Source organism: Rosa chinensis, chromosome 1 (assembly GCF_002994745.2).
Source record: "Rosa chinensis cultivar Old Blush chromosome 1, RchiOBHm-V2, whole genome shotgun sequence".
Taxonomy (NCBI): Eukaryota; Viridiplantae; Streptophyta; class Magnoliopsida; order Rosales; family Rosaceae; genus Rosa; species Rosa chinensis.
Genome location: NC_037088.1, coordinates 17368823 through 17380871, shown reverse-complemented (window position 1 = coordinate 17380871; position 12049 = coordinate 17368823). Strand labels below are relative to the sequence as shown.

At 39.0% G+C, this 12049-nt stretch overlaps 1 protein-coding gene across 1 annotated transcript; it reads left to right on the top strand.

Moving 5' to 3' along the window:
- Nucleotides 1–9565: 9565 nt before the first annotated feature.
- LOC112202554 lies at nucleotides 9566–10455 on the top strand. The gene is made up of 3 exons (XM_024343566.1): nucleotides 9566–9691; nucleotides 9788–9885; nucleotides 9993–10455. The coding sequence occupies exons 1-3, from the start codon at nucleotides 9566–9568 to the stop codon at nucleotides 10453–10455; spliced, it is 687 nt and encodes a 228-aa protein (XP_024199334.1).
- The last annotated feature ends 1594 nt before the right edge of the window (nucleotides 10456–12049 follow it).

The window sequence follows — 12049 nt, the reverse complement described above, 5'->3', positions numbered from 1 at the left end:
CGTCGTCTTCGATTTCATTCTTGCATAGCTTCGGGGACGTTGAAGACTCTAACCTGCATTTATCCGATTCGGATTTTGATTTGGCTTCGGGTCATATCCACGTTGAGAGCAGCGTCGTCGGCGTCACTCAGCCTCACCGTGTTGCCACCGTCTCCGTTGCCATCAGGATAGGAACCTACGCAGGCAAAATCGATTGGGGTGTTCCTCGCCGGAGAGAGAGAGAGAGAGAGAGAGAGAGAGAGAGAGAGAGAGAGAGAGAGAGAGAGAGAGAGAGAGAGAGAGAGAGAGAGAGACAGAGAGACAGAGAGACAGAGAGAGATCAACAGCTGCAGAACCTGTGATTTTTTAATTAATTGAAGGTTGAAATCGTCATTTAACACTGAATTGGGTAAATGGGGTTAAAAAACTCTTAGTAGAGTAAGCAGACATTTTTGGAGCTGAAATTGGGTAAGTGGTCACGGCCCCTTTTTTTTAATGAAAAAATTAACAAAGTGACTAAAGTGATTGAGAGTTTAATAGTTGAGTGACCAAAGTGATATATTTGAAACTTCAGTGACCAAAGTGTTGAATGAGTCATAATTGAGTGACCATTTGTGAAATTTTCCCTATTCATAAAGCCACCAAAACTTTTTTGTCTAAGTAAGCCACATAGGCGCATTTGAACCCATCCATTTTTCTCCTCTCTGACTATTTTGCCCTCCCAAACATAATAACTAACTAATGCTTATGCAACTGAAATTTGAAGCTCACATCAGATCGATCATGCTCCCTGCAACTTTGAAGCTTTCTTCTCTGATTCTTCGACCTTTGCAAATTTTTGCATGCAATATATCTTGCTCGTGGATCTTATTCCATCGATGTTCTTCATCAAATTATAGTTCTTCGTCAATTCAATGTTGTTTGAAATTAATTTTGTTTCAATTCAGAACTTGACTTTGAAATTGATATAGAAATTGATTTGGATACGTTTCATTGGAAGTGAAGTAGATGTGTTGTAGAGTGGATATGTGTAATGTCCCGTATCTCAATTTATCTGTTTACTAGTCATTTGGACGGTAAACGACAACTACTTTCACTTTTTACCTTGTTTCGATAATTTTAGTGGACCAAAAAGTTGACTTTTTGAGAAAATTTTCTTCACAGAACTAGATGTGTTGTAGAGTGGATATGTGGTACGTTTAAATCGGAGTTCGTATACGAAAGTTATAATTAAAAAAAATAGAGTTACTGTTCATGGTAATTTTTGCATAAAAAGGGAAAGTTACTGTGGTAGGTTTCCATTTCCAGAAACCCACCCCAGAAAAATTTCTCTCTCTCCGGCCCTTTTTCATTTTTTCGTCGATCCGCCGCTGTCTGACCACCAATGGGAGTGCAACCAGGCTTGCTCGACGCGCCTCCTCCTCCTCGACACGCCGGTGGTAGTGGGTCATGGCGATTTGGCCGGAGAAGAGAGAATCGAAGCCAAGAACATCACTGTAGCAGGTCGGGGTTTTCCGGTGATTTCTTTTGATTCTGGCCACCTCCGGCGACGAAGATCCCATCATTTGCTGATGAATCCCTCTAAGTTTCATGATCCAATTTGAGGTGTGGAAGGAGAATAAGGATGGTTTATTAAAAGTGTGAATGTGTTTCTACAGGTTTTTGATAGTCCATTTTTAAGGGTGACTCTGCTGAATTTTCAATAGAGTTATTCCTAAGGTAGGCCCCACATAGGGCCACCTCGGATTTCAAGATGAAACTCGGGGCAGATCCTTTCAACTTGGTATCAGAGCATTAGGATGTTAGATTCTGTAGACTTCTTTTCTTTCTTACTCCTTTATATGCTTAGTGGTGCCTAGTACCTTTTGAGTGATGGCATGACCGCAGCTGATCCCCATCATATACTCTTTGGTACTAGTGTGTTCATTGTGTATGTAAAGTAGATAGGTTAATGCCCTAGTCCTTGAGCTTTGTTAACCTTCTTTTCTTCAGGTGCTATGCCTCCTAGACACCAAACATGTGGGGAAACTCCTCCCACTCCAGGAGATGGGGATGCTCCTGAGGTATTTGTGAATGCATTAGGGCACTACACTCCTTGGTTCATGCACTGATTTCACCATGGAGTGTGCTAAGAGACACGAGGCCGAGACTTTTTCTATTGCTACCACATCTATGAAGGCTCAGCGTTGGCTTGATAGGATAGAGAGAGTTTTCTCCCAGATGGAGCTCCCAGAGAACAAGAAGGTGGGCTTAGCGGTGCAGTTCTTAGAGGACTCGGCATGGCACTGGTGGTGTGGTATTACTGGAGATATTGGAAATGCCAACCAACTCACTTAGGATCAGTTTAAGACTTATTTTTGTGAGCGATATTTCAGTGATGGGCACCTTAACAGTATGCAGGACCAGTTTTTGAGTTTAGAGGAAACCATACCATCTTGGAGTTTGAGCACGAGTTTACCTTTTTAGCCCACCACTTGCCAGACTTGGTGTGGAGTGAGCAGAATAAGATTCGCAGATTCATCACCGGACTTGGGAGTCAATATAAAGAAAAGATGTTAGGCACACCATACCGGAGTTTTGGAGAGGCAGTTTCCTATGCCATGGACATCGAGTCATTGTCATCTTCTAGCTTTCACCCTAGGGATACTGGTGGCCCTAGCCAAGGTCCGTCTAAGAGGGCCGCTTCCACTTCTGGATAGGAATCTTCAGGAGGTAGTAGAGGTGTCAGTTCGGATTTGACCACTCTACCAGACTTTGGAGGACTCCACGTGGGAGGTAGTCAATCAGAGGAGTGGCAGTTCAGTAACAGTACTAGTCAGTCTAGAGGTGCTTTAGAGAGATTTCCTACTTGGAGAGATTGTCCCCCGCGTCAGGTCAGGGATGTGACTTAATTGCTATCAGTGTGGACAACAGGGTCATTATAGGAGGGATTGCCCTATGTTGACTTCGGTGATGTGCTCATATTATCCTATATTTCTATGCCTCTTAATCTTGGTTTTTATATTTAGTTCTCCTTATTTATGATTCATTTACATCTTTTAGTGTTTTTGTAGGTTTTGTTCCTTAGAAAGAAGAAAAGAAGCCAAAATGAGCTCAGTAGGATTGAATGGCAATGTGCAATTTGAGACTGGGAATCTGCCGGTGCAGATCATCCAACTTCACCGAATTACTGGGAGTTTCCCAGATAGAATCAGATAATGAGCCTTATATTATTGGAAAGCTACGGATGTCTAATTTCTGTAGAATTTTATGGATCTCGATTTCGATACTTCTGGAGAAAGTTATGATTATTTGAGTGAAGATAGGTCAGAAAGGAAATCTGCTCGGGAATTTACAACCATTCGTGGAGAACTCAAGTTTTGTGGGCACAAGATCATCAATCCTAATGTTTCAAGGAAGTTAATTCAGATGAGGATTAAATGATGAACTTATTCCTACTTCTACAAGAGATATTTCAAGGTTTTCCCATTCCAAATGAAGAAAGGAATCTAAACCCAAGTCTAACAAGAAAATTTGAAGCCAAAGATGAGCAGAAATCTTCCCTATATAAGGGAGCACGAATTTTACATGAGAAGAGAGTCTCGAAGCACATTGTAGACGCCTAAGGAGCGGAGACGACTCATCCATCTTTCCCCTTCTTTTCCCCTTCCATTCTTTTTATGTTTTTCCTATGTTTTATTTAGTTATTTTTTGCTAAACCTTTTTCTAGGGCTAGGATGATGCCTTATCATGATTGTTTATGTATTTTGATGCTTTATTAATGGATTTATAGTTTCTTTATGATGAATGCTTAATCGCTATTTGAATTGATGCTTTATGTTTAAGTTCTTTGATTGATCACCTTATGGCTTTGCATATAGTAATTGGAAGAAAATTTGAAGTAGAGATGCAACATAATTTGATTAGCTTCTTGTGATTGAGGGTGGTAAATTACATTATTACTTGAGAAAGACTATTGGTTTGCTTGATTCCCTTGTTTTCTAAAGTGTAATGAGTCTTGCATGTTAAATTTATACCTGAGAATGATAAACTGCATAGTTAGGATATAAGAGCTTTACCCGAGAGGGAGAGCATCATACACTTAAGGAAAACTATGGTCTAGAGTGCCTGAGAAAGACTTAATACGGGAATTATCACCAAATAAGAAATAAAAGAGTCTATTAATTATATCGAAACATAAATAAGATTGTTAGTGGTTAATTCTGAAACCCTAGGTGTTATCATTATTTGTTTGTTTGTTTCTTTATTTAATTTTCACATTATTTGTTTAGTTGAAAACCTTAAAACCATATCTTCTTTAGTTTGATTGTTTATGTGTTTTTGTGTTTGGATTAATTAAGTTAGGATTTAAATTGATTATCAATCCTCAATTGGAACGACCTTGTACTTGCACACTATACTAACGATGATTCGTGCGCTTGTGAGTTTTAATTAAAATTTCACAACATCAGGGTGTTATGCAAGACGCCAGTCAAGGTTCCAGTCAGACATTAGGAGGTACATCCAGCGGTACCCATGCTAGTTCTGCCAGGGGCAGCACTTCACGGGGTAGTGGTCGCCGTGGACGTCCAGCGACTCAGACGAGACTTCATGCCATGATTCAATGAGAGGATCATGTTTCTCCAAATACTCTCTATGGTATGATATTCTTTCCTTGAAATTATTTCTTGTTACGTTTCACTTGGGGGACGCGTATCCGTTAGAGTTAGTATCGTTGAGTGGTTACTTGTTCTTTTCAATTTTGAGGACGAAATTTTTATGAGGGGAGATTGTAATGTCCCTTATCTCAATTTACCGGTTTACTAGTCATTTGGACTGTAAATGGCAAATATTTTCACTTTTTACCTTGTTTTGATACTTTTAGTGGATCAAAAAGTTGACTTTTTGTTCGAGTCAGTTTTTGAGAAAATTTTCTTCACCAAAGTTGTAGAGGACGTTAAACCAAGTCCGTGGATATGTGGTAAGCTTAAATCAGAGTTCGTATGTGAAAATTATAATAAAAAAAACTAAAGTTTCTGTTCATGGTAATTTTTACATAAAAGGGAAAGTTACTATGGTAGGTTTCCATTTCTGGAAACCCACCCCAATAAAATCTCTCCCTCTCTCTCTCTCTCTCTCTCTCTCTCTCTCTCTCTCTCTCTCCGGCCTTCTTTCATTTTTTTTTCGTCAATCCGCCGCCGTCCATCCACCAATTGGCGTGCAACCAGGCTTGTTCAACGCACCTCCTCCTCCTCGACACGCCGGTGGTAGTGAGTCATGGTGATTTGGCTGGAGAAGAGAGAATCAAAGCCAAGAACACCATTGTAGCAGATCAGGGTTTTCCGGTGATTTCTTCTGATTCCGGCCACCTCCGGTAACGAAACCGGTCATAATCGAAAATCAATCCTTCGCTGATGAATCCCTCCAAGTTTCATGATCTAATTTGAGGTGTGGAGCTCACAATCCATAATCAAGTTATAGACAGTTTTAAGCTTAATGCTTATTTTTACATTTCAATGAATATCATGCAATGAAACTTTTAATTCACAAAGGCTTTTTATAAACTTGCATTTCCGATATTCATATATCAAAAAGTTGACAAGCACAAGATATAACTAGTACAGTGACTAAAACTTTAATCTAATTACATGTATTAACATGCTTGCTCAATTTAATTGACTTGCTTTTATGATCCTGGTTACGAGCATGCAAATTTTCAATTCAATTTGCATCAAATATATGTTTCATGACAAAATCATTGAAAATGCAATTGATCAAAAACCATGCCATGTCACTTTATATATGTATAATCAATCATAGAAAAGATAATAATACTGTAACATTTTAGAACATATCAAGTCTCATGCAACCCTAGAAGATCAAATATATATGCATGCTCATTTTGCCTAATATGCTGCAATAAGTTTTAACTTTTGATCAAATTCATAAAAGTAAATTCATCATGATATCATCAAGAAATGGAGTATGCAACTTGAGATTAACGGCTTCATTAAGAAATGCAAAATGTATTTGAACAAATGCATATTAATTTATATGGCAACAGTCTCAACCTAAAGGACTATAGCTAGTTCCGTGATAACCCAAATCAAGCAATATAACCTAATTTCTATCATGGGTTCAACTTACTCATTTATACACATATAAGTGCGACATAGTAATTAAAGCACATTGCATAATCAAAATTCATGTTACTTCAAAAATCACAAACATAAACCACTAATAGTAATTGGCGTACCTGTGGCCTTTAGAGATTTAACAGTGAACGAAAGAGTCTTACATGATGTTCAGATAGACAAGTGCTTGTATACTTTCTTTTCTTCTCTCTTGAAATAGCCTCCACCAATTTTCAAACTTGGGCATAAACTCTCTTGAATGAAATTTTTCATTGGCTAAAATAAAGTCTTAAGATTCTTAGAACAAAATTTGTCGGTTTATGGATTATGAGAGAGTTTATGCTTCTAAGGCACGTTGTAGCAACGTTTTCCTTAAAATTTTATTTGCCCCACAATTAGTTTGCAAAGGGGTTTGATCAAATAAGGCTTTAGGATACAATGAAGCCTAGCAATCTTGCTATGGTTGATCGGCATCTTGCACTTACAAAGATCAACCTAACACTCAATCAAAGGTTTTCAAGAGGCTCAAGGTTACTAGAAACTGTATCTGCAATTCTAGATTTTATTTGTGTAAAAGAGAGGAAGATTTATTGAATGATTTGAAAGAAAGAAGTAAAGAAAAGAGAAAACAAGGTTGCTTCATCTGCTAATCTGCAGAGAACTATCCCCTATATAGGAGTAGTCATGCCTATTGAAATGATATCATACCTCTTTACCACGAATTATTTATAATTGTCAACAATCATATTCTGAATTGAGTTCAAAATCAACATATATAATAGCAATTAATCTGAAACACCTTTTCAATATTAGAGAACATATATTTGAGGATTAATTCAATAAGATAAACATTGAGACCATGGTTTAGTTTCAGTTTTCATACTTAACATGTAAGAGTCGAGATATAGGTCCAAGAACAGCAATCAGTAGTATCAAACATACAAGATCGAGAAAAAACTTCAATGAAGGGTTTAATAATTAGGAGGTCTAGTTTAAACTGATTTTAGGGCAGGGTATGAAAATTACTTAATGAAGATGAACACCATTTTCTTCCTTTCTTTTGGTGTTCTCATTGCTATTTTGCTTCTTTAATCGTACCCTTATTCTATTCTTCTAATTCCAGTATATAGTTTAATCCACTTTTATTTGTCTTTTGTTTTTTTTTTTTGGTTAGGAAATAAATTGAATGTCATGTCATTCTCACATTTAATTTAGATCATTAAATGTTTTAAAATCTAAGGATTTACAAGGAGTGTAGAAAATTGTGTACAATTATGTGTCCCTTGATCTGGACCCTTTCAATATATACACACCTCTTGGTTATACGTATATCATTCGTCCACCATTTCAGATTCTACTTCTCTTTTCTTTTATAATTTGAAAATCTTTCTAACACTGTTTTTTGCTCTGCTTGAGCAAAGAGAGTAGTGGTAATTAGTAATTTGAGGAGGGAAAATGGTCCGTACAGTACGTGAACTTTTCCGCCTTATAAATTTTGGTACCTGAACTTCAAAAAATATCACTTTGGTATCTGAGGTTCTTTGCCTAACCAAAGATTGGTATGTATGATCGTTAGCTCCGTTACGGAACAATTCAAAATTCAAACGGGGGAGGGTACTTGGTCCTTTCGTCTGTGTGAATTTAACCTAAGTCATTTTCCCCTTCTTTTTCACCCAGTTTCTACCCCTTTGTCTGTTATATCTCGAAAGGGAAAGTCAAAACTCTCTCTCTCCGAATCTCTGAACTGTCGCTCTCTGTTTCACTTTTGTACAGAGATTCGAATCTCTGAAGTGAAACAGAGAAAGCCAAGAACTGTAAAGTTATTCCATTTTACTCGAATATGGTGGAATCCTATGTATTGTTTATGGCTTTATATGGTATTGTCTGGGCTTGGGGTGTTTGATGTGTTTTGTTTTTTGGGGTTTTTGTCTGGATCTACAATTTAAAATTTAGGGTTTTGTCGCTTTGATGTCGGGGATGAAGTGGTTGGGGAGGTTAAATGAAAGAGGAAGTAAAAATGGTGACCAATTTGGGGTTGGTTGGTGAGGGTTCTTAAATCCCAGCAATAGTCGATTTTGGACGTAAATGAAGAGGACTGGGTTTGGTGATTGTTTGGTGACTCTCATAACTGTTAAATGAATGAGGGTGTTGGAAATTCATAAACTTTTTTTTTTTGTGTGTGCATTGTGTGTAACAGTTTGAACAAGATGAATTGACCATGTTAGATAGGTAGGTTAAGTGAAAAAATCTTAGTAAAATAACATGTTGAATTTACCTTTGCAGATCCCAATATGTTCACTATAAGGATTCATCAGGGGGGGAGATTTCATAGTGAGAAGGGAGTGAATATGGTTTATAGAGGGGGCCAACCGTGCTATGTTGATGGAGTAAACCCGAACACAATGTCCATGACAAGGATACACTATTGGGCCTATGATTTGGGGTACCAAATGCCCCCAATTCAATTCTGGTTTAGAATTTCTAGAAGTGAGGAGGGGGATGGGCATCTACCATTATGTACTGATCAAGAGGCTGTGGAGACGTGTCACTATGTATGTCCAAGGTTGAATTATATTGACTTGTACAAAGTGTGCACAAGTGAAAGGAGGATTTTAAGGGTTGAAGAGCTTGACCAGTTTGAAGAAAATCTCAACCATGCTATGTTTATTGGCTAGTGGATTGAAGATGTAGAGGAAGGGCCCAATGTTATAGCTGATGATGAGGAGGAAGAAGGGTCTTTATGGGCAGAGGAAATGGGTTATGCTGAAGAGCCTATTTTTGTGAACTTGGATGAGTTAAGTGATGAGCCCAATGGTGAAACAGTAGCTGCAAATGGAAATGGAAATGGGCTTGACCAAGATGTGGATGGACATTTGCCTCAAGAACAGGATGCACAAGTGCCAGAGCTAAATGAGGATGGACATGGAGTTCTAGAAGATAGAGGACATGAGCCTACTGTTGATGATGTTGAGGCATCCATCACTCAGGCAGAAGTGGAAAGAGCAAACAAAAGAAGAAAGGAGAAAGGCAAAGATGTGGTTCAAGAATAAGACAATCCACCTGCAAAGAAGAATAAGGGCAGAAAAAGGCCTGAGGTGCAAAGGAGATATTCTACAAGGTCTGGAGGTGAGAGTTCAAGAGGCCACTCGGTTCCTGATGTGGATATCTCCTCTGAAAGCATAACAGACTCAGAGGACCCGGATTTTGATGGCATAGTGGATTTAGATTACGAACTAGACAGTGAAGATGATGATGTGCAGTTTCAGCAGAATGTAGATGGTGACAGAAGCAGAGTAAATGAGTTTGAAGAGAAGGGGTTCGAGGGGGATATATCTGAAGATGGTGGGAATGAGTCTGAAGGGTTAGATAGTATGCATGGATCCTCAGGTGAGGATGATGAAGACAGAGGGAAGTTCCCTGTAAAGTGTAGGAAAAGATACAGTTCATAGAGGGAGTTCAAGTATAAGGAGGACATGAAGAGACCTACTTTTGAATTGGGGATGGAGTTTCCAAACTCCAAGGTGTTTAAGAGTGCAATTAGGAAGCATGCAGTTCAAACAAGGAAGGAGATTAGGTTTCCAACAAACACAAGACATAAGGTAAGTTTCAATCTTGTTTATATAGTATGAGTTTGAAGTGTTGAAAAGTTATTCCAATTAAACTGACTTTATTGTGTCCACTGTACTTTGACACAGGTTTTGGCAAGGTGTAAGACATCTCCTGGTTGCCCTTGGAGGATCTATGCCTCTACTACCGACTTGGATAATCCCACCATTTTCATTAGGACTCTGAGGCAAGAGCACAAGTGTGCTTCTTTTGGAAAAAAGGTGTATCATATGCATGCACCTTTTATTGCTGAAGAATACATGGATTTTTCATGAGTGATCCTAATTGGTCTAGGGAAGGGATGCAGAATGCTATCAACAAGGATTTTGAAATGGAGGTGGATTATCAGATGCGTTATAGAGCAAGAGTGAAGGCACTTAAGCTTGCACAAGGGAGCCATGCAGATCAATATGACTTGTTAGAGAGCTATGCTCATGAGCTCAAGAAGAGGAATCCAGGAACTTCTGTTTGGATTCACACTGAACTTGATGGAGAGCTTGCAAGGTTCAAAAGGATCTACATATGCATCGAGGCATTGAAGAAGGGTTGGAAGGAGGGGTGCAGACCCTACATAGGGTTAGATGGGTGTCATTTGAAATCAGTACATAAGGGGCAGTTGCTTTCAGCTGTGGGGATTGATGGGAATAATGGGATTTATCCCATTGCATGGGAAATTGTGGAAGCAGAAACAAGGGAGACCTGGACATGGTTTTTGGAGGGAGACCTGGACATGGTTTTTGGAATTTTTGAAGATTGATTTAGATATACCTCACAGCACTCATTACACATTCATGAGTGACAAGCAAAAGGGCCTTGAGCAGGCTATAAAGAAGTTATTTTCAGATGCTGCACACAGGCATTGTGTCAGACATCTCCACAATAACTTCAAGTCAGATGGACATCAAGGTTTGCAATCTCTCTCATTACTTTGCTGACCTATTTTATATGCTACTAGGTTTGTAATAGTTTTTTGTATTGTGTCCGTAGGGTTGGAACTGAAGGATAAACTATGGGCTATTGCTAGAAGCTGCACAATGAATCAATTCAGGGATGCTTTGGAGGACAAGAAGAAGAGCTCAACTACTGGTTGGCAATGGTGCATGGACAGACCTGCACAACATTGGTCAAAGTCACACTTTGATCCTAAATTCAAGTGTGATGTTTTGTTAAACAACCACAGTGAGAGTTTCAACAAAAGCATCCTACCAGCCAGGAAAAAGCCCATACTTGGTTGTTTGGAAGACATAAGAGCTGCCACAATGGTGAGGTTAGCTAATAGAAGACAATCTGGCCCTAATTGGAGGTGTAATGTTGGCCCAAGAATTGAGAAGCAATTGAAGAAAAATGTTGAGCTTAGCCATGAATACAGAGTTATCAGTTCAAGTAATAACATTTTGGAGATTCAAGGCAGAGGTATAGCATGTGCCAGTGGTGTGGTGGCTGCAATTCAGTTTCATTGGAAGCAAGGACCTGCACGTGCAAGAGAAGGGACATCTCTGGGTACCATGTGGGCATGCAGTAGCTGCAATTCACTCCAAAGGGTTGAGGCCTAATGATTTTGTGCATGATTACTTCACCAAGAACACATACATGAAGGCTTATGACCCAGTAATGTTCCCAATATCTGGAGTGGCTGAGTGGGACAAGATACATAGGCCAATTGCACCTCCTTTTTATAGGAGGCAACTTGGGAGGCCCAAAATGTCAAGGAATAAAGAACAAGGTCAGTCATCCTTCCTCTGCACAAATTTTGGTTATCTGTTATGTTTCAACTGTTTTGGTCATTATTTGTTGTGAAATTATGACATATATCTGACTATGTTATACCTACTGCAACTGGTTTAAAAGGAGAAGTGCCCCCCCACAGATGGAGCAGAAAAGATGCCAAGAGTCTATTACTCACAGGTCAGTTGTGGAATATGTAAGAAGAAGGGCCACAATAGGAGGACATGAAAACAGAGCAACCAAGTATGGTTATCAATTTCATTTCATTTTTGTAGGTTTACACTTGATGTGATTGGAAAATTTAAATTAATTGTTGGGTCCATTATGTGTTGTTGGAATGCAGCAAGGTGAGAATGTGGTGCAGCAGTAGGCAAATGAAGGAGAGCAGCAGCAAGTTCCTCAGGAAGCTGAACCTGTCCAGCAACAGCACAATGAAACTCAGGATGTAGAGCCACAAGTTTCTCATAATGTGGAAGAGTCCCAACTAACTTATGTGCCTTCCCAGCAATCACAGACTACTACAGCTTCATGAAGCTCCTCCAGACCTGGTTTCACAAACAGAAGGTTCAAAGTCCTTGCTCACAGAAAACCTATACCAACAACAGCCCCTCCATCACAAGAAAATG

Coding starts and splice junctions, on each gene's coding strand:
- LOC112202554 (XM_024343566.1), top strand. CDS start 9,566: ATGAAGAGACCTACTTTTGAATTGGGGATGGAGTTTCCAAACTCCAAG. Junction 9,692..9,787: donor CAACAAACACAAGACATAAG/GTAAGTTTCAAT, acceptor ACTTTGACACAG/GTTTTGGCAAGGTGTAAGAC. Junction 9,886..9,992: donor ATTTTCATTAGGACTCTGAG/GCAAGAGCACAA, acceptor TAATTGGTCTAG/GGAAGGGATGCAGAATGCTA.